At 47.0% G+C, this 22,634-nt stretch overlaps 1 protein-coding gene across 6 annotated transcripts in view; it reads left to right on the top strand.

Moving 5' to 3' along the window:
• Positions 1–22,634, top strand: part of LOC137538028 (serine/threonine-protein kinase Nek11-like) — a 468,978-nt gene that overhangs the window by 279,464 nt on the left and 166,880 nt on the right. For all 6 annotated transcript variants that reach the window (XM_068259965.1, XM_068259961.1, XM_068259962.1 and 3 more), the window contains 2 exons: positions 2,049–2,124; positions 5,823–5,871. In XM_068259965.1, coding sequence (XP_068116066.1) covers positions 2,049–2,124; positions 5,823–5,871 — 125 coding nt within the window. The remainder of the gene's footprint in view (positions 1–2,048; positions 2,125–5,822; positions 5,872–22,634) is intronic.

Genomic DNA, 22,634 nt, shown 5'->3' with positions numbered 1-22,634 from the left:
CTGATATGATCCAGTCAACTACAGAGGAATCTGTCAGCAGCACACTGGGGAAACGTTTTAAAGCGGATCCGAGATGATAAACTATAACAAGTAACTTGTTTATATTTCTTATCTAAAGTTTAGATAGTTTACACAGCAAATCTAGCTGCAAACATCTTCAATAGAATATGATTTTCTTCCTGTGATACAATGACAGCAGCCATGTTGTTTGTAAACATTACACAGAGGCAGGCTTATCTGCATCTTCTGTGAAAAAAAACCTAATCCCCCTCCCTCCTCCTCCCCTCTGCCTCTGAAATCTCAGTCTAGTAATACCTCCCCCTCCTCCTGCCCTGACTGAGCTCCCATGAGCCCTTGCTACTGCCTTGGCTCTCTGAAAAACTGTGGGCGAGGCTTGTTTAGTTTATAGGGAATTAGAGTATTAAGACAAAAGCAAAAAAGTATTTGGCTTGAGGAATGCCCTATAAACTATATGAAAGGAACACAATTCTGCAATGAGTAAAAGTTCATCTCGGATCCACTTTAAAACCAAAGAGTAATGAGCAAGCACCTGTTAGGGGTGTGAAATGTGCTATAGCTATTCTTATTGGTGTACTTTGCCTATTGAGTTTGAATAAAGAAAGTAAGCAACGGACGGTTGTGCAGATCCTTGTTTGATGTTCAGACACACAGCGTTGTGACAAACATTTGGGGGTGTACTACAATAAGGTATGTTTTCTCTGCAGGTGTAAGCTGTTTATCTTGGTGGGGGGGGGGGGGGGGGGGTTGGGTTGAGCACTTGTCTGGGCACCTTGAAGTGATGGTTGTGTACAGCCAGAAGTAAGTTGATCTACACCCTCTGTGTATCAGAGCAGGGTTGGGGAGATTGGGGGTAAGGGGGATTCTGATCAGAAATCAGGCAGTAATTGCTGTATGAGTCAGCCAGCCGCAGTATCTGAAAGGGTTACCTAAGTGTGTCCTATAAAATGCGCTATTTTCTGTATCTCTCCAGTATCGCCCTCATCCACCTGAAAGGTGCTCCGGGTCACCCTGGCCTATTTTTGTTTGGGGATTTGTAATAACATCCTCCGCTCTGAGCGCGAAGACTTGGACAGAACAAGGTTGATGGTTGGTAAGGACAAAGCAATCGCTAAGCCACATCGGGGCTGTTTGGCCTTATTTATTGTGCTGCTTCTGCGGAGTCTTCCCACTAGATGCATTGTTAAAGAAGCACCCCGCTCTGAGTAACACACCTGCTGCCATCTTCATATATAGAATATACTAAAGAGGAACTTTACCGAAAGATAGTAGTAGGCAGGGAAAAAATAAATCAAGACATTGCAAAGTGAGAAGTTGAAAATAATGGTTGATATTCAGCGTGTAATTCGCACATGTTGTTTGATCCTTCGTGAGCCTGCTGGTCATCATTTTTACTGCTGGTAGACAAGGAAAAAAACAGACTGAACTAACTGCCATTATCCATAAACACACCCACTAACAATGTGATAGGCTAAAAGTTTTTTTTTTTATATGCACAGAGGCCAAGCAAGCACAACTGCTGAGCAAGAAGTTTCCGTGCAGCCGTTATTTCCCACAATGCAACAAGGTTCATAGACAGGAAACTGTCAGGGCCATGGCTGTGACATCACATTTTTGGAGGGGTTTCACCACAATATTCGACATACAGAGGTCCCTAATGATCTGAGTATAGAATTCTCATGGGGTATCAGCTAATGATTGGGATGAAGTTCAATCATAGGTTAAAGTTCCCTTTAAAGCAAATATCTCGCCTATAACACAAATTAACAGCATCCCTTTCTTATGTAAAGTTATAATTACGCATCCAGTCCTCTCCTTGTAAGCCTCTCCCTGCTTCCAGCGAGAAGCCCCCCAGAGCTGAAAATGCCATCAGGTTTTCTCTATCTGGAGTACAGAAAAGGCCGTGGCATTTTTCAGCAGGGCAGGGGTATGCGAGTATTCTGTACCCTGGTACCTACACTAAGGTACTCGGGTATATTGAATGAGTGAAGCATAACAATCTGCTTTACTTTTTCACCTTGTTTTTACAGACGAGCTGTTGAGCGCGTTTATCAGGAGAACCATCAGAATCTTGAAGAGAAGAAGCAATCCGGTGTCAGTAACAAGGTGAGTATTTTTATTCTTCTGCTACAGCAGTGGGGAACATACGGTAGAGGCACATGAGGTTCCAAGAGGAAAGGTTTTAGGTCTTTGTGGTTTTTATTGCATTTTGTAATTGCAGTTCTATTTTTTTCCTCACTAACAATAGCAGTAGGTTGGCTTCCCAGTTAGAGACAAGTGCCCTTCCCAACACTCTTCCATTCTGCCCGCCTGACGCTGCGCCTCCTCATGTTTCACTATTTCTCACTGACCCTCCCTAGAGATTAGGATGGCTCAGCCAACCATACCAGCGGTGGTTTCCCATGATGCTTCACTCCTGAATATGCAAATCATCTCTTTATGCTCCTGAAGCCAGGCTTGCATCCAGAACCGCTGGTGTATAGCGAGCCTATAGCCTATACATATTACAGAGCCACACCAATCCCAACCTGCAGACAGCATGTTTCAGACTTATTGGTCCTCATCAGTGTATGGCATGGATTGATATAGCTCTGTTGGATAGGGCTTGGACCAGTACTACAGACTACCCAGATGTAAGTCTGGCTTCAGGGGCATAAAGAGATGATTTGCATATTCAGGAGTGATGCATCATGGGAAGCCACAGCTGCTCACTTAAAGTGGACCTGAACTCAGAACTTCCTCTCTGCTCTAAAAGATAAGCAACAGCATAGTAACCTTTAAAGACATTTCTTTGTTACAGTTGTTGTTACAAATCCTGCAATAAATCTGCATTGTGTCTACTTCCTGCTTTCATGTAAGCAGGCATAAGGTTAAAGCAGGAGGATTAGCCATACTATGCCAAGACAAAAACACATATATAAGTTTAGTCTAGAGAAAAGACGCCTTAGAGGAGATCTAATTAACATGTATAAATACATCAGAGGGCAATATAATAGCTTGGCGGATGAGCTTTTTGTCCCTAGGCCTTCTCAAAGGACTAGAGGACATGATCTGCGCATGGAGGAAAAACGTTTTAGCCATTTATTTAGGAAAGGGTTCTTCACAATAAGAGTGATTAAGATGTGGAATGCATTGCCACAGGAAGTCGTTATGGCAAACTCTATACCTGCATTTAAAGGGGGCGTAGATGCTTTCCTTGCGTTGAAAGACATCCATGGCTACAATGACTAGGTAATGCCTAATGATGTTGATCCAGGGATTTTATCTGATTGCCATCTGGAGTCGGGAAGGAATTTTTCCCTTTTGGGGCTAATTGGACCGTGCCTTGTGGGGGTTTTTCACCTTCCTCTGGATCAACAGGGATATGTGAGGGAGCAGCCTGGTGTTGTACTTTATACTGGTTGAACTCGATGGACGTATGTCTTTTTTCAACCAAAATAACTATGTAACTATGTAGATAAATACTTGATCTACTTACATAACACATGTATTGTATTGTCCACGTTTTCATTGCAGTGAATTTTATATACTAGTAAATGAAAAAAATTCTGTTCCTGGCAGTTTCCATTTTTATTCCTTCTGACTTTTTCAGCCTATGAGTTTTATTCCTTCAGCCATATCCTGATGTCATTTCCTACCTTACTTTTCTACTCCAATCTGCAGTGTCATCTCTGGCTTGCTTTCTGTGTGAGCACAGCATCAGGTTTCATCCTCAACCTGTCACACTGAACTGTGCTCAGCCCAATCACTGATGAGCAGGAATGTGGGAGCGGAGATGACAAACTTTCTCTTCAGCGATAGCGAGAGAATAGATCCTGGCTGATTGAGATAAGATTTATTACTACTCAAACATTTCTAAATAGATTATAGTGCTTGCAATGCAGGGTGAGATTCCTGGCAGCATAATAAACACAGAGCAGCGGGTAAATGGAATTTGATTTTGTGGCTAACAATCCCTCTAACATCCTGTGTTTACAAAGCAGCCACCTGACACAGCTGAGAGATCAAATTACAGTGGTGATTAGTCACAGATGAGGGGGAATTAGACAAGCTAAACTCTCTAAAACATACAGGGTGCGATTCTCTCTCTTTTCCCTCTGTCCTGTGCGAGAGTTCAGGTCCACTTATTGCAAACACCTTCTGTTTTAAGAGCAAATTATATTCAGTGTTGCTTTTTAGTAGGAGGACTTTTTTGGTCTCTTTTAGCCCCTTATATTTTTCTAGTGGTTCTGTGTCACCTTGAGCTAGTTACTCTGTACAAGCCAGAACAGTACCCTGGGGGGCGAGCTTAGGGATGGTCGGAATGCCAATTTCCGATTCCGCGGTAAATCCGCATTCCGTCATGTACCGATTACCGATTCCGCTTTCCGCTACCAATTTCCGCATTCCAAGGCGGAATTTCCGCCGGAAATTGCGGAAATTCCGCCCGATTTTAACATCGATTTTCTCAAAAACTAGAATGTCTTTTTGAAAACTTTTTTTTGCATCTTGTTCAGAAGATTATGTTTAATAAACCCTGAAAATTTGGTGTTTCTAGGACTTACGGGGGCTTTGCTATTAACCGCTAAAATCGGTGGATTTTTACTGTAATGTAAAATGCAGAAAATAGGCAGATGCAGATTTTCAGCATTTTACATTACAGTAAAAATCCGCCGACTTTAGCGGTTAATAGCAAAGCCCCCTTAAGTCCTAGAAACACCAAATTTTCAGGGTTTATTAAACCGAATCTTGTGAACAACATGCAAAAAACAGTTTAAAGTTGGGTGGAATTTCCGCGATTTCCGGCGGAAATCCGCCTACGGCACCTGCATTACCGATTTCCGCATTCCGATGCGGAAATGCAATTTCCGATCGGAATTTCGGAAATTGCATTTCCGCGGAATCCGAATGAGCATCCCTAGGCGAGCTCACGATGATGTGTTAAAATTACAAGTGGAGATCAGGCACCACCTTACAGTTTTGATCTCCTGCGTTCCAAAGCTCTTCGGATCAGGACACGTGGAAAGAAGTCATAGGATTAGTATGGGCAGGCTACTTTGGAAGGAACTTGCTGGCAGGTTTTTCAGAACATCTTCAGAGAATCAGCGAGGGGGGAGGAGGTATCAGAATATGGATAGATGTTCATTAGTGATTAAAGTGGTATAAAACTCAGACTTTCATCTTTACTCTAAGATTATTTTCAACATAAAACCTACTACAAGAAAAAGTTGGTAGCAGAACAGCATTCAAACAGTTAAACACAGCACTTTCTTCTTCAGTGGGAAGCTTAGGTCGGAAGCTGAAGCTTATATCAGAGGTTGAGGAAGTGGTTACATTATCTTGTTTGTTTCCTTATCAGCCACTATTAGTAAATATTCATGGCAGTGATTCAGCTGAACACAAGTAGAAAGTGAAACAGATGACAAATTCTCAGTGGATACATTATAATATATAAATAAAGCAGCTATACAATAAGTTTCAACGGCAGCTTTCAGAGCAGATAAACTGTACTTGGGGCACTTTTGTAAATGGACGATAATACTTGTGCACAAAAGCAAATATGGGAAATGTATGGGAAATAAAAAGTAGGAATACACATTTTTATTAAATGTTATGTCAGAGTTTTACCCCCCTCTGAATTTTAAGTAATGCCGGGAGTACTTTCACTTTGGAGACTCTGACATTAAAAGGCCAAACATGACCAGAGGGCTGGGGACACTTTATACTCCGTTTTGTAATTTTTACTGAAATGACTCATCTGCAATCTTAGCAGATTATACTCGAAAAAGGTTGTTTTTCTAAGAGAGCTGTTGCATGTCTTGCAGATTGCCTGGGTGGAGCGCAAGCCACATCGATCAGATGGCGGTCAGAGAGGTGAGATGTTACCAGTATCACAATGCCATCACTGGAGATGATCATGGTCAATGAGATGTTAACAATAAGGTTTACATGCAAATTTGTATGCAGATTGGAAACCGGTCACAATCTAATGCACTTCTTGCTGACTTTAACTGGCTCTATCTGAAGCCACATACATTCTGCATAACATTTGCATAGAAGATCTAATTATTAGCATCTAATGGAAAAGTAACCTCGCCCAGGAAGTGAGGTCACACAGAAAAACACATTTAGGCCCCTTTCACACTTAGAGGAACTCCAGGGAAAATAATTTAATAAAAAGTGCTTCATTTTTACAATAATTATGTATAAATGATTTAGTCAGTGTTTGCCCATTGTAAAATCTTTCCTATCCCTGATTTGCATTCAGACATTTATCACATGGTGACATTTTTACTGCTGGCAGGTGATGTCAGTGGAAGGAGATGCCGCTTACTTTTTTGGCAGTTGGAAACCGCTGTTATTTCCCTCAATGCAACAAGGCTCACTGTGGGTGTGATGTCAGAACCATGGTCCTGACATCACACTATGGGAGGGGTTTCACCACAATATCAGCCATACAGAGCCCCCTGATGATCTGTTTGTGAAAAGGAAAAGATCATGGGAAAGGGGGTATTAGCTACTGATTGGAATAAAGTTCAATTCTTGGTTACGGTTTCTCTTTAACAAAATTTGCAGGATAGCAATTTTACATTCTTCACACATGTAATATATTTCAATGGCATCACATTTTAATTGCGTTTTTTTTTTTTGTGTGCAAAATTTCAAATCCAATTTTTCTGCATTTTTCATACATTTAAAATGAACCCTTTCCTCCCATACTCTCAACTTTTGCATAAAAAAATAACTAAAAAAACATAAATCGTTACCTCAGGGACAGAACTTTTTTAACATGAATGTCAAGAGGGTATATTACTGTTATTTTTTTAAATTATGGGCTTGTAATTAGTGATGGACGCAAAACTGAAAAAATGCACCTTTATTTCCAAATAAAATGTTGGGGCCATACATTGTACTAGGGAAATATGTTAAACGTTGCAATAAACAGGACAAATGGGCCAATAAATTGTGTAGGTTTTATCCAGAGTATAACTTTTTATTTTAAAACTATAATGGCCGAAAACTGAGAAAACTTAGAATAAAATAATTCTTAGCAAAAAGTATGAACCAAAGAAAGCCTACTTTGTGGTGAAAAAAAACAATGTAGAAATCATTTCAGTGTGATAAGTACTGATAAAGTTATTGGTGAATGAATGGGTGCAGCGCTGAAATGGGAAAATTGCTCTGGTGTTTAAGGGGAAAAACCCTTAGAGGGGAAGTGGTTAAAAACAAATAATGACAACAAGATGGACTTAACTTAAAGTGGGAATATACTCCCAAAACTATCATTTCAGTAACTACTCTTAGTAAACATACATAAAAGGACATTTGAAAGCATTCCCAAGTATTCCCTGTGTGTAAAATTGTTTATTTTCACTGCATAGAGCAGCAGGAGCTTGCTTATCTCTTGTCATCGGCTAAGGTAAGAATCATCCTGTGCATGTGTCTTCATTTTGCCTCCCTCTCTCCCTCTGCAAAATAGACACATTGCCCTGGCAACAGCTGAGTCAGTTCAGTAGAAAAGGAGGGAGGCAGAGTGAAGACACAGGCAAAGGGAGTTTATTGCCTTTGCCGATGACAAGAGATAAGCAAGTTTGTACTGCTCTATGCAGTAAAAATAAACAATGTTTTTATAACTAAGAGTAGTTACTGAAATTTTAGTTTTAGGAGTACAAACCTGCTTTAATTCAAAGTGGCCCTAATTTCACAACTTCCTCTGTACTCTAAAAGAGAAGCAATAGCATAATAACCTTTAAAGAATAATATTTATTTGCAGTGTTTACTTTCTGATTCCTGGGATAATATTTATTTGCATTGTTTACTCTCGGATTCCTGGGAGCACAGAAAGCGTTAACCCCCTGTGTATACATATGAGCACAGAACCTTGGCACAGCGCAGTCAGTGCAGTTCAGATAGAGCTGACAGCCATATTTTACACTTGTTGATTACATGCAGATAAGGGAGAAGTAAAGAGGCTGCTCTCTTTAAACACACACAGGGTTGGTTTTCTCTGTTTTTCCTTGTCTCCTGAGCAAACGTTTAAGTCCACTTTTATTACTGTATTAAGAAGTGTAAATGTAGCTTTATGCAACTTGCAAAGCCAGGATTTTTTCTGGTTGCTTGAGAGTTCTGGTTAATGGAGTTGTAAGGCTCTCGGGTTTACTGTAGTTGTAAGACGGTCCCCAGAGGGAACTTTCTAACTAAGGTCACTCGGTCCTCAGAGAAGATGAAGACCCTTTCAAAGTGGTATATTTGATACTGGCATCGACAGATTCTGCACCAGTGATCAATAATCAGAGTGTCAGTGGTGTGACGATTATGGATAACCTGCCAAATCTGATCTCTAATGCTGTTTTCACTGGTGCTTTCAAAGCACTTCCTCTATTGATCTCCTAATCCTAACGGATCTCCTTAACTATAAAGCCCCTCTCCGACGCCTGTCCCTAATCCCTGCATTTAAAGAGAGTCTGTACTCTAATATTCGTACACTAAAAAGCATACCATTCTATTCCTTATTTTCTCCTGTGCCCCTCTGTGCTGTTTCTGTCACTCCCTGCTGCAATCCTGGCTTGTAATTAACAGTTTTAGGCAGTGTTTACAAACAAACTTACCAGCTTGTGATAGGCTCACATAAGCAGAGTGTGAGAGTCATACAGAGCCTGCAGGGGGCCTGGAGGGGGTGTGTATAGCTTCTACCAATCACAAGCAGCCCTGCACATTCCACACATTCCAGCCTTAGCCCAAAAGACACGACAGAGGAAAGGAGATACGATTTATTACAGAGACAGTGCAATTAGGAAAGGCTGCAGTAAGCCAGAGCACGTTAGAACAGGCATAGAAACTTATAGGATAGAAGAACTAAGGCTGAAAAATGTGTTACAGAGTCTCTTTAACTTTAACCTATTTTGGTTCCTGGACGTAGAAACTACGTCCAGGAACCGGCGTGCACACGCGCTCCCGACCGCGGATTCGGTAGCCAGGCAATCAGTGAATCGGGCTACGGTGCCCGATCACTGATTCCTCTCCCCCGCTGAAAAAGCGACAGCTTCTCTCGGAAGCTGCGCCTTTTCTGGCTGTTCCCTCCCCGATGCGTCACTCTAAGCGTGTGTTACGCTTAGAGTGACGTCATGTAAACAAACTCATGGCCGCCATCTTGTGGCCAAAAAGTAATCCTACAACTGAAAATAAAAAAAAAATGAAAATTAACACACATTTACATTACAAACCTATTGTTTACCTCCCACCCTCCCAAAACTACCCAAATAAAATGTTTAATATAAAAAAAAAAAAAAAATTACAATAAAAAAAAAAAAACATGTAAATATTTACCTAAGGGTCTAAACTTTTTAAATATCAATGTAAAGATGAAATATTTCTATATATTTTTTATTGTAAACTTGTAAATAATGATAGATGCAAAATGGAAAAAATGCACCTTTATTTCCAAATAAAATATTGTCGCCACACATTGTGATAGGGACATAATTTTAACCGTGTAACAACCGGGACATATGGGCATATACAATACGTGAGTTTTAATTATGAAGGCATGTATTATTTTAAAACTATAATGGCTGAAAACTGAGAAATAATGATTTTTTCCATTTTTTTCTTATTCTTCCTGTTAAAATGCATTTACAGTAAAGTGGCTCTTAGCAAAATGTACCCCCCCAAAGAAAGCCTAATTGGTGGCGGAAAAAACAAGATATAGATCAGTTAATTGTGATAAGTAGTGATAAAGTTATAGGCTAATGAATGGGAGGTGAACATTTCTCACGTGAAAACGACGGAACCTGAATGGGTTAACTACTTATGGCTAACTCTTAACTTCCTATCCTAATGCTAACTTCTTCCTGAGGCATAACCGTTTTACCCTAAAGCCCCATACACACTCTCAACAGCAGTATTTTATGCTTTCACAACTTTTGTTGTGAAACAAGTTGAAACACCTAAATAAAAATATTTTTCTATTGTCCAAAGAACTGATAAGACTGATAAGAAGTCAATCCAACCATTGGATTGACTTCTTATCAGTCTTATCAGCTGCTTGAACAATAGCAAGATACTTTTTTTAGGTGTTTCAAAGTTGTGAAAGCATAAAAGACCGCTGTTGAGAGTGTGTATAGGGCTTAAAGAGACTCTGTAACAAAATTTTCATCCTTACTACTTCTATCCTATCAGTTCCTATACCTGTTCTAATGTGGTTTGTCTTATTGCAGCCTTTCCTAGTTGCACAGTGGCTGTATTATCTCTATTATATGATCTAATCTTCTTTCCTCTGACGGCTTTGTCGGGCTCAGGCACTCAGGCAGGAATGTGTTGCTCTGCTGTTATAGGCAGAAGCTATACACACCCTCTCAGGCCTCCTGCAGACTCTGTGTGAGTCAGACTGAGCTCCTCTCGGCCTATCACACTCTGGTTAGCAGCCATGTCTTATGTTTGTAAACACTGCCTAAAACTGGCAATTACAAGCCAGGATTGCAGCAGGGAGTGGCAGAAACAGCACAGAGGGGCCCAGGAGAACATAATGGATAGAATGGTATGCTTTTTATTGTAAGAATTTTAGAGTACCGATTCTCTTTAACAGCTGAAGTGAAGTTAACCTACACTAACCAATTACCCTTACCCTACTAATCAATACCAAACCACATGTTTAGTGCCCAATTTCCAGGCCCAGATTTACCTCACAGGAGCCTATAGGCACAGATGTCGTGACACCTTAGACTTTGCTCTCCATGAACATAAATAACACCACCAAACCGCACCGCTAGTGTGCTGGCTGTCCCAGCGGTCACTTCTCCCTTACTTCCCTTGCCCGTCATAGGTAGTAAGTGTGCTCCCAGCCTCAGCTTATTACACTCACTCTCTCCATCTCTGATGGAGCAGAACTAGCTCTGCAGACTTCTCCAGCATCACTACAGCACTTGGGGTGGGATAGAGAGGTCGGGGACTGGGCATTGTACACAAGAGCCTACTGCACACTAAATAGTCTACAAAACTTTGTATGATTCCTTATCAGTGGCTGAGCAGATGCAGTCATTAGAATAATTGTGCAGAGAGCAGAAAGATTTTTCTCTCTGTGCCTTTAGTTGTCAGTCTCTCAGGACAGGGAAAATAAACTTCTCTCCCCCATGGGGCCCCCTGCAGGTTCTGGATCCCCCTGCAGCTGCATCCCTTGCAGGGGTTATTGCCACGCCCCTGGGACTGAGGTATAACCCGGTGCACAGAGGAGGTGTGGCTGGGGATGGGCAGCTGCTCCTGCACTGTCCTCTATGTATATTTCACAGCTGTGCTGCTCTGAGGTTAGCAGGTTGTTGTATGCATTTATAGTACAGAGGCGGTTGGCGTTGTCAGTGTGATCGCTGGAGGAGAAACTGATTAGTACAGACACAGGTGTAACATGTTGGAAGCCTTATTTCTATTCTGTTCACAGATGCAGCGGTATAATTCTAATAGCAGGCTGAGATTCTATAGATCACGGCTCCAGGGATCTGCGCTGCTTTTCCCAGCCTATACCATAATTAGAGGCATACTGCGATTCTAGGCTCTGTGATTCCATCGTATATCACAGGAAGAAATAAGACTTTCATGTACTTCCTCTTTATTGCTTAGAGTCAGTGGCTGTCCTATGCTGTGCAATGCATTTAGGGGCCCTGCTCATAATATAGTGATAGATCACCGTTGTACACCTTGCCCCACATTTACAGTTTGTACAGAGAAGCATTGGGGTTTGCTGTTAAATTTAACCCACTTCCGGGGATGATAAAAGAACAATGACATTTGTGGGGCTTAAAGAGAGACTGAAGCGAGAATAAATCTCGCTTCAGAGCTCATAGCTAGCAGGGGCATGTGTGCCCCTGCTAAACCGCCGCTATCCCGCGGCTTAACAGGGGTCCCTGATCCCCCAAATCTCCTCCGTACAGCGGGGGAGCGCTTCCTGGTTGGGGCAGGGCTAACCGCCGCAGCCCTGCCCCACGCACGTCTGTCAGCGCGTATCTCCGCCTCTCCCCCGCCCCTCTCAGTCTTCCTTCACTGAGAGGGGCGGGGGAGAGGCGGCGATGCGCCGCTGATAGACGCGACTGGAGGCAGGGCTGCAGCCGTTAGCCCCTCCTCCAGGAGCGACCAAATGCACGACCAAGTCTTGCGGGGGTGGGTTTGGGGGTGAAGGGACCCCCTTTGTGCGGCGCGATAGCGGCGGTTTAGCAGGGGCACACATGCCCCTGCTAACTTTGAGCTCTGAAGCGAGATTTATTCTCGCTTCAGAGTCTCTTTAAAGAGGAACTCCAGTGAAGATAATGTAATAAAAAAGTACTTCATTTTTACAATAATTATGTATAAATGATTTAGTCAGTGTTTGCTCATTGTAAAATCTTTTAAATCCCTGATTTACATTCTGACATTTATTACATGGTGACATTTTTACTGTTGGCAGGTGATGTAGCTGCTGCATGCTTTTTTGGCAGTTGGAAACAGCTGTAAACAGCTATTTCCCACAATGCAACAAGGTTCACAGACAGGAAACTGCCAGGAGTTCCACGGTCCTCAGTTTCTTGTGGGAGGGGTTTCACCACAATATCAGTCATGCAGCGCCCCCTGATGGTCTGTTTGTGAAAAGGAATAGATTTCTCATGTAAAAGGGGGTATCCGCTACTGATTGGGATAAAGTTCAATTCTAGGTCGGAGTTTCTCTTTAAAGGTGGCAACGCACGATACAATAATATGATCTGATTTTAGAATTACCCTTTTTTTCCATTTTATGATCAATTTTTTTTTTTTTTTGCAAGATTGTATTGTAGATTGACAATTTGGTATTGTAGAGACAGAAGCAATTTTTTCAGAGCTTTCATCTTTTTATTTTTCATATTATTGGGGAAAAATGTAACACACTTGGTACATTGGTCAGATTTTTTTAAAATGTTACAATTAATCAGAAAAAAATGATTGTAGATCTTGAAGTAAAAAGAAATGTACAAAATTGTATGGTGTGTGACCGCCTTAACAGACCTCTGTGTCTTACCGCAATCATCGGCACTGTTTACATATACTGTATTTTTTGGACTATAAGACTCACTCTTTCTTCCCAAAAGTAAGTGTGTGTTTGGGGGGAGGGGGGGGGGGCAGGGGTGGAGTCAGTGCGTCTTATAGACCAAATGCAGGGAGTTCCGGACTTGTGAATGCCTGCCAATAGGAACCTCCAACCCGCCGCAATGTTGGGGACTCCCTGTACTGTGCCCATGCAGAGGAGGACACGGGAAGAACGGTGGATGCACAAGGCCATAGAGGAGGACACAAGGGGGACAAGAAGGGGCATAGAGAAGGACACAAGCAGAACAGAGGAGGACACAAGGGGCACAGAGGAGGACACAAGGGGCACAGAGGAGGACACAAGGACAGAGGCGGACACAAGAGGGACAGAGGAGGAAACATGAAGACACAAGAGACACAAGAGGTACAAGAGAGCACAGAGGAGGACACAAGGACAGAGGCGGACACAAGGGGGACAGAGGAGGAAACAGGAAGACACAAGAGGTACAAGAGAGCACAGAGGAGGACACAAGGACAGAGGCGGACACAAGGGGGACAGAGGAGGAAACAGGAAGACACAAGAGGTACAAGAGAGCATAGAGGAGGACAGAAGGACAGAGGCGGACACAAAGGGGACAGAGGAGAAAGCGGAGACACAAGAGGTACAAGAGGACATGATCCACAAGATGCCCCTTCACCACGGATGCACCAGGTTTCTTATATATTTTTCCCCCCGGTTTTTGACCTCTCATCGTCTTATAGTCCGAAAAATACAGTAATTATCTCTAACTTAAAGATCAAAAGCTATAGATTTCTTTGGGTTCAGTGGAGCCTCCTCTCATAAAATCAGGAAAAGGCTTTAAAGAGAATCTGTACTCTGAAATTCTTACAATAAAAAGCATACCATTCTATTCATTATGTGCTCCTGGTCCCCTCTGTGCTGTTTCTGCCACTCTCTGCTGCAAACCTGGCTTGTAATTGCCAGTTTTAGGCAGTGTTTACAAACAAACTAACCAGCTTCTAATAGGCTCAGCTAAGCAGAGTGTGTTAGTCACACAGAGCCTGCAGGGGGTGTGTACAGCTTCTAGCTAATCACAAGCAGCCCTGCACATTCCAGTCTGACTGCCTCAGCCTGACTGTGCCGACTATAGAGAGAAGATTAGATCATATAACAGAGATAACACAGCTACTGTGCAATTAGGAAAAGCTGCAGTAAGCCAGACCACATTAGAAAAGGCATAGGAACTTATAGCATAGAAGAAATAAAGATAAACAATTTGTTACAGAGTCTCTTTAAAGGGAATGTCCAAGCAAAATAAAAAAATGAGTTTCACTTACCTGGGGCTTCTACCAGCCCCATGCAGCCATCCTGTGCCCTAGTAGTCACTATCTGCTGCTCGAGTCCCCCGCCACCAGCTAGTTCTGCTTCTACCAGCCCCCTGCAGCCATCCTGTGCCCTAGTAGTCACTATCTGCTGCTCGAGTCCCCCGCCACCAGTTAGTTCTGCTTCTACCAGCCCCATGCAGCCATCCTGTGCCCTAGTAGTCACTATCTGCTGCTCGAGTCCCCCGCCACCAGCTAGTTCTGCTTCTACCAGCCCCCTGCAGCCATCCTGTGCCCTAGTAGTCACTATCTGCTGCTCCAGTCCCCCGCCACCAGCTAGTTCTGCTTCTACCAGCCCCCTGCAGCCATCCTGTGCCCTAGTAGTCACTATCTGCTGCTCGAGTCCCCCGCCACCAGCTAGTTCTGCTTCTACCAGCCCCATGCAGCCATCCTGTGCCCTCGTAGTCACTCACTGCTGCTCCAGTCCCCCGCCGCCAGCTAGTTCTGCTTCTACCAGCCCCATGCAGCCATCCTGTGCCCTCGTAGTCACTCACTGCTGCTCCAGTCCCCCGCCACCAGCTAGTTCTGCTTCTACCAGCCCCCTGCAGCCATCCTGTGCCCTCGTAGTCACTCACTGCTGCTCCAGTCCCCCGCCACCAGCTAGTTCTGCTTCTACCAGCCCCCTGCAGCCATCCTGTGCCATCGTAGTCACTCACTGCTGCTCCAGTCCCCCGCCACCAGCTAGTTCTGCTTTTTCCAGGCCCATGCAGCCATCCTGTGCCCTCGTAGTCACTCACTGCTGCTCCAGTCCCCCGCCGCCAGCTAGTTCTGCTTCTACCAGCCCCATGCAGCCATCCTGTGCCCTCGTAGTCACTCACTGCTGCTCCAGTCCCCCGCTGGCTGCTAGTTCTGCTTCTACCAGCCCCATGCAGCCATCCTGTGCCCTCGTAGTCACTCACTGCTGCTCCAGTCCCCCGCCGCCAGCTAGTTCTGCTTCTACCAGCCCCATGCAGCCATCCTGTGCCCTCGTAGTCACTCACTGCTGCTCCAGTCCCCCGCCACCAGCTAGTTCTGCTTCTACCAGCCCCATGCAGCCATCCTGTGCCCTCGTAGTCACTCACTGCTGCTCCAGTCCCCCGCCACCAGCTAGTCCTGCTTCTACCAGCCCCATGCAGCCATCCTGTGCCCTCGTAGTCACTCACTGCTGCTCCAGTCCCCCGCCACCAGCTAGTTCTGCTTCCACCAGCCCCATGCAACCATCCTGTGCCCTCGTAGTCACTCACTGCTGCTCCAGTCCCCCGCCGCCAGCTAGTTCTGCTTCTACCAGCCCCATGCAGCCATCCTGTGCCCTCGTAGTCACTCACTACTGCTCCAGTCCCCTGCCTCTAGCTAGTTCTGCTTCTACCAGCCCCATGCAGCCATCCTGTGCCCTCGAAGTCACTCACTGCTGCTCCAGTCCCCCACCACCAGCTAGTTCTGCTTCTACCAGCCCCATGCAGCCATCCTGTGCCCTCGTAGTCACTCACTGCTGCTCCAGTCCCGTGCCGCCAGCTAGTTCGGCTTCTACCAGCCCCCTGCAGCCATCCTGGGCCCTCATAGTCACTCACTGCTGCTCCAGTCCCCCGCCACCAGCTAGTTCTGCTTCTACCAGCCCCCTGCAGCCATCCTGTGCCCTCATAGTCACTCACTGCTGCTCCAGTCCCCCGCCGCCAGCTAGTTCTGCTTCTACCAGCCCCATGCAGCCATCCTGTGCCCTCGCAGTCACTCACTAATGCTCCAGTCCCCTGCCTCTAGCTAGTTCTGCTTCTACCAGCCCCATGCAGCCATCCTGTGCCCTCAAAGTCACTCACTACTGCTCCAGTCCCCTGCCTCTAGCTAGTTCTGCTTCTACCAGCCCCATGCAGCCATCCTGTGCCCTCGTAGTCACTCACTGCTGCTCCAGTCCCCAGCCGCCAGCTAGTTCTACTTCTACCAGCCTCATGCAGCCATCCTGTGCCCTCGTAGTCACTCACTGCTGCTCCAGTCCCCCGCCGCCAGCTAGTTCTGCTTCTACCAGCCCCATGCAGCCATCCTGTGCCCTCGTAGTCACTCACTGCTGCTCCAGTCCCCCACCACCAGCTAGTCCTGCTTCTACCAGCCCCATGCAGCCATCCTGTGCCCTCGTAGTCACTCACTGCTGCTCAGGTCCCCCGCCGCCAGCTAGTTCTGCTTCTACCAGCCCCATGCAGCCATCCTGTGCCCTCGCAGTCACTCACTGCTGCTCCAGGCCCCCACCACCAGCTAGTCCTGCTTCTACCAGCCCCATGCAGCCACCCTGTGCCCTCGCAGTCACTCCCTGCTGCTCCAGTCCCCCGCCACCAGCTAGTTCTGCTTCTACCAGCCCCATGCAGCCATCCTGTGCCCTCGTCACTCACTGCTGCTCCAGTCCCCCGCCGCCAGCTAGTTCTGCTTCTACCAGCCCCATGCAGCCATCCTGTGCCCTCGTAGTCACTCACTACTGCTCCAGTCCCCTGCCTCTAGCTAGTTCTGCTTCTACCAGCCCCATGCAGCCATCCTAGGCCCTCGCAGTCACTCACTACTGCTCCAGTCCCCCGCCACCAGCTAGTTCTGCTTCTACCAGCCCCATGCAGCCATCCTGTGCCCTCATAGTCACTCACTACTGCTCCTGTCCCCTGCCTCTAGCTAGTTCTGCTTCTACCAGCCCCCTGCAGCCATCCTGTGCCCTCGTAGTCACTCACTGCTGCTTCAGTCCCCCGCTGCCAGCTAGTTCTGCTTCTACCAGCCCCATGCAGCCATCCTGTGCCCTCGTAGTCACTCACTGCTGCTTCAGTCCCCCGCCGCCTGCTAGTTCTGCTTCCTCCAGCCCCATGCAGCCATCCTGTGCCCTCGTAGTCACTCACTGCTGCTCCAGTCCCCCGCCACCAGCTAGTTCTGCTTCTACCAGCCCCATGCAGCCATCCTGTGCCCTCGTAGTCACTAGTGTTGGGCGAACAGTGTTCGCCACTGTTCGGGTTCTGCAGAACATCACCCTGTTCGGGTGATGTTCGAGTTCGGCCGAAAACCTGACGGTGCTCGGCCAAACCGTTCGGCCATATGGCCGAACTAAGAGCGCATGGCCGAACGTTCCCCGAACGTTCGGCTAGCGCTGTGATTGGCCGAACGGGTCACGTGGTTCGGACCCGAACGCGCTCTGATTGGCCGAACTGTCACGTGGTTCGGGTAAATAAATACCCGAACCACGTCATATCTCCGCCATTTGTCTGTGGGTTTAGCTTTGGGTAGGCAGGCAGGGTAGTTCGCGCTCCAGCCACGCTAGCCAGGGTCCCCCCCAGTCATTGTGTGTCACTGCTGGGAACAGTAGTACACCGCTCGTTCAGCCACACTATATAGCATTCTGTGTACTGTTCTGTGTCTGCTGGGAACAGTAGTACACCGCTCGTTCAGCCACACTATATAGCATTCTGTGTACTGTTCTGTGTCTGCTGGGAACAGTAGTACACCGCTCGTTCAGCCACACTATATAGCATTCTGTGTACTGTTCTGTGTCTGCTGGGAACAGTAGTACACCGCTCGTTCAGCCACACTATATAGCATTCTGTGTACTGTTCTGTGTCTGCTGGGAACAGTAGTACACCGCTCGTTCAGCCACACTATATAGCATTCTGTGTACTGTTCTGTGTCTGCTGGGAACAGTAGTACACCGCTCGTTCAGCCACACTATATAGCATTCTGTGTACTGTTCTGTGTCTGCTGGGAACAGTAGTACACCGCTCGTTCAGCCACACTATATAGCATTCTGTGTACTGTTCTGTGTCTGCTGGGAACAGTGGTACACCGCTCGTTCAGCCACACTATATAGCATTCTGTGTACTGTTCTGTGTCTGCTGGGAATAGTGGTACACCGCTCGTTCAGCCACACTATATAGCATTCTGTGTACTGTTCTGTGTCTGCTGGGAATAGTGGTACACCGCTCGTTCAGCCACACTATATAGCATTCTGTGTACTGTTCTGTGTCTGCTGGGAACAGTAGTACACCGCTCGTTCAGCCACACTATATAGCATTCTGTGTACTGTTCTGTGTCTGCTGGGAACAGTAGTACACCGCTCGTTCAGCCACACTATATAGCATTCTGTGTACTGTTCTGTGTCTGCTGGGAATAGTGGTACACCGCTCGTTCAGCCACACTATATAGCATTCTGTGTACTGTTCTGTGTCTGCTGGGAATAGTGGTACACCGCTCGTTCAGCCACACTATATAGCATTCTGTGTACTGTTCTGTGTCTGCTGGGAACAGTGGTACACCGCTCGTTCAGCCACACTATATAGCATTCTGTGTACTGTTCTGTGTCTGCTGGGAACAGTAGTACACCGCTCGTTCAGCCACACTATATAGCATTCTGTGTACTGTTCTGTGTCTGCTGGGAATAGTGGTACACCGCTCGTTCAGCCACACTATATAGCATTCTGTGTACTGTTCAGTGTCTGCTGGGAACAGTGGTACACCGCTCGTTCAGCCACACTATATAGCATTCTGTGTACTGTTCTGTGTCTGCTGGGAACAGTAGTACACCGCTCGTTCAGCCACACTATATAGCATTCTGTGTACTGTTCTGTGTCTGCTGGGAACAGTAGTACACCGCTCGTTCAGCCACACTATATAGCATTCTGTGTACTGTTCTGTGTCTGCTGGGAATAGTGGTACACCGCTCGTTCAGCCACACTATATAGCATTCTGTGTACTGTTCTGTGTCTGCTGGGAATAGTGGTACACCGCTCGTTCGCCACTGTATAGCATTGTGCTCTGTGTCGCTGCTGGGAATAGTGGTACACCGCTCACCCGTCACTGTATAGCATTGTGCTCTGTGTCACTGCTGGGAATAGTGGTACACCGCTCACCCGTCACTGTATAGCATTGTGCTCTGTGTCGCTGCTGGGAATAGTGGTACACCGCTCACCCGTCACTGTATAGCATTGTGCTCTGTGTCGCTGCTGGGAATAGTGGTACTGTATAGCATTTCTGTACTGCCACTGTACTGCTGCCAGTCAGCGTGTACTGTAAGGATAAGTGAAATGAGGAAGAAATCCGGTGAAAGAGGGAGGGGCAAGGGAAGAGGTGTTTCCCCTGACGGTTCACGTACAGGCCACAGGGGAGCACCCAAGAAAACCCACTCAATACCGCCCATGTTGTCCAGGACAACAACCCTCACAAATCCAAAAGAACAGGACCAGATAATTACTTGGATGACCTCTCAAGCGTCCAGCAGTGGGTTAAGCAGCACCAGCACATCACGCACGAGGTCCGAGTCCTCAGCCAGTTACAAGGAGCCAGTGGGCACAAAGCTGACACAACCGGCAGCGACACCACGCACACAACTGCCAGATAACCAGTCCGATGAATTACCTCAGGACACAATGGGGTATTCGCAGGAGCTATTCCCAGCCCAACAAACTTCCACCTTTCAAAGGTCAATGGAGGAACAGCCAGAAATGTTGTGCCTGGATTCACAACCGTTAACTGTGGGAAATGCACCGCGCACTGAAATACAAGGCGAGTCCGAAGAGGACTCGGAAACCCAAATCCCAGAGCAATTTGGGCAGGAGGGGTTGCAATTGCAGGAGGTCGGCCGACAAGATCTGGAAGACGACGTTGGAGTGTGCTGCGCAGAGGTTGTTGTGGGGAGCTCTACTCCACGGCGGTGGCCCACAATGACATATGACGAGTTTGAGGAAATGGAAGAGGAGGGTATGGACAATGTGGACAGAGACCCAGATTTTGTTTGTGAACGAGAACATCGCCGTCGTAGCAGCAGCACAGATGAGTCTGTTGAAGAACACACTGCTGCACGAGTTCGCCTTGTGCCACAAGGTAGGCGGCGCGCAATTTCAGGCACCACAAGCGTGGAAGTTCAAGTGAGAGGCAAAAGAGGAGCAAACAGAAATCGCCAGCAAGGAGGCAGGTGCTCCAAAGTCTGGGCTTTCTTTGAAGACTGCACTGAGGATGTTACCATGGCGATTTGCAAGGTGTGCAAGACCCGCCTGAGCAGGGGGAAAAATATTAACAACCTCTCCACCACCAGCATGAGCCGTCACATGCTATCCAAACATCCCACTCTTTGGGCAAACGCGTCAGGACAGGGTACCAGAAACAACACTGCCTCCCTTGGGTTCACCAGACCCGCCTCAGCAGCAGCAGTAGCCCAGCCATTGCGTGGTTCACAACATTCACAAACATCAGACGACGCTGACACTGTCACTTTCCGGAGTAGTGCTCTTGAGGTCTCCCAGTGTTCATCAAACACAACAACCAACAGCCCTTCCGTGTGCAGCGCTACGGTTCAGTTGTCTGTGTCGGAGATGTTTGAGCGCAAGAGGAAATTGCCAGCAAATGACCCCCGGGCCGTGGCAGTAACAGCCAGCATAGCCAAGCTTCTGGCCTGCGAAATGCTGCCATATCGATTGGTGGAGACAAACAGCTTCAAGGGCATGATGTCAGTGGCCATCCCACGTTACGTGGTTCCCAGCCGCTACCACTTTGCACGCTCTGCAGTGCCTGAGTTGCATGAGCACGTGGTCAGCAAAATAACCCGAAGCTTGAAGAATGCCGTTGCCTGCAAGGTTCACCTCACCACTGACACCTGGACGAGTGCGTTCGGCCAGGGTCGATACATCTCCCTTATCGCGCACTGGGTGAACCTTGTGGAGCCTGGCAGCGATTCCTCACCTGCTACGGCACGGGTGTTGCCCACGCCACAAACAGCTGCACCGCCGTCCCTCCCACTGGATAACAGCAGCACCTACCTCTCTGACTCCTTCTCCTCCAACGCATCTCAAAGCTGTACCTCATCCGGAAACGCTAACCCAGCAGCAGTAGGATCGTGGAAGCAGTGCAGCACAGCTGTTGGCATGCGTCAGCAAGCGTTGCTGAAGCTAATCTGCCTTGGGGATAAGCAGCACACAGGGGAGGAAATTTGGAGGGGAATAAAGGAACAGACGGATTTGTGGCTGGCACCGCTGGACCTGAAACCGGGCATGGTTGTGTGTGATAATGGGAGTAATCTCATTCGCGCTTTAAGGTTGGCTAAGCTGACACACATCCCTTGCCTGGCGCACGTGATGAACCTAGTAGTTCAGCGGTTCCTGAGGACATACCCAGGCGTGCCCGATCTGCTGTTGAAGGTGCGTCGAGTGTCCAAACATTGTAGAAATTCCAGTACTGCTTCGGGGGCACTCGCCAAGATGCAGGAGCGCTTCAATCTCCCCCACCATCGCTTGCTGTGTGATGTCCCTACGCGCTGGAATTCTACGCTGCACATGCTAGCCCGCTTTTGCGAGCAGAAGAGTGCAGTGGTCCAGTACATGACGGCGCAGTACCGAGGCGCATCCGGCCAGCTGCCAAGCTTCTGTGGATCCGATTGGGCCAACATGTTGGACCTCTGCCAAGTCCTCCAAAATTTTGAGCAATCCACGTTGCTTGTGAGCAGTGACAACTCTTCAGTCAGCATTACCATACCACTGCTGTGTTTACTGAAGAGGTCGATGTTAAAAATCAAGGAAACAGCTGTCATGATGCAACTGGGGGAATCTGAAGGAGAAAACGATCAGCGTGATGGTACCAACATCAGGCCATCCGCCTCAGGGAACGCTGGCCCCAGCAGCTATGACGAAGAAGAGGAGGAGGAACAGCTGGAGTTGGAGCAGGAATTTCATGCCACCACTGACGAGGGCCAGAGCGGTGCACGTTGGACTTCCACAATTCAACGCGAATGGTCAGCAGAAGCAGACCAGGAGGAAGGTGACGACTATGATGCATCACAACAACTATCACAACGCTCACAAGAGGATGATGAGGATTCTGGTAGGACTCTGGCACACATGGCTCAATTCATGCTAGACTGCATTGAACGTGACCCACGCATTGTGCGCATTCTGGACAACACCAATTACTGGGTTTATACCCTTCTGGATCCACGGTACAAACACAATGTTCCAAAACTGCTTGAAGAAAGAGTCAGACAGGTCAAAATGGAAGAATACCAGCAGGCCCTTGTGGAGACTTTAGAGAGGAGATTGACATCCTCCCCCTCCTCTAGCCAGTTGTACGCAGACAGACTGACTTCCGCAAACCCAGGACGACCAGGAGGGCAGCAAACAACGCAAGCCGCAGCTAGTACCCAAAAGGGAATGGTATCGGCAGTGTCCTTGGAGTGGGAAAATTTTCTGACACCCATGCAGCCGCAGCCCACTGAACAGCAAGCGTGCAGATCCACCTCCAACACCGATCGCCTGGAG

This window comes from Hyperolius riggenbachi, chromosome 11 (genome assembly GCF_040937935.1).
Source record: "Hyperolius riggenbachi isolate aHypRig1 chromosome 11, aHypRig1.pri, whole genome shotgun sequence".
NCBI lineage: Eukaryota > Metazoa > Chordata > Amphibia > Anura > Hyperoliidae > Hyperolius > Hyperolius riggenbachi.
This window is presented reverse-complemented; position numbering and strand designations above follow the sequence as displayed.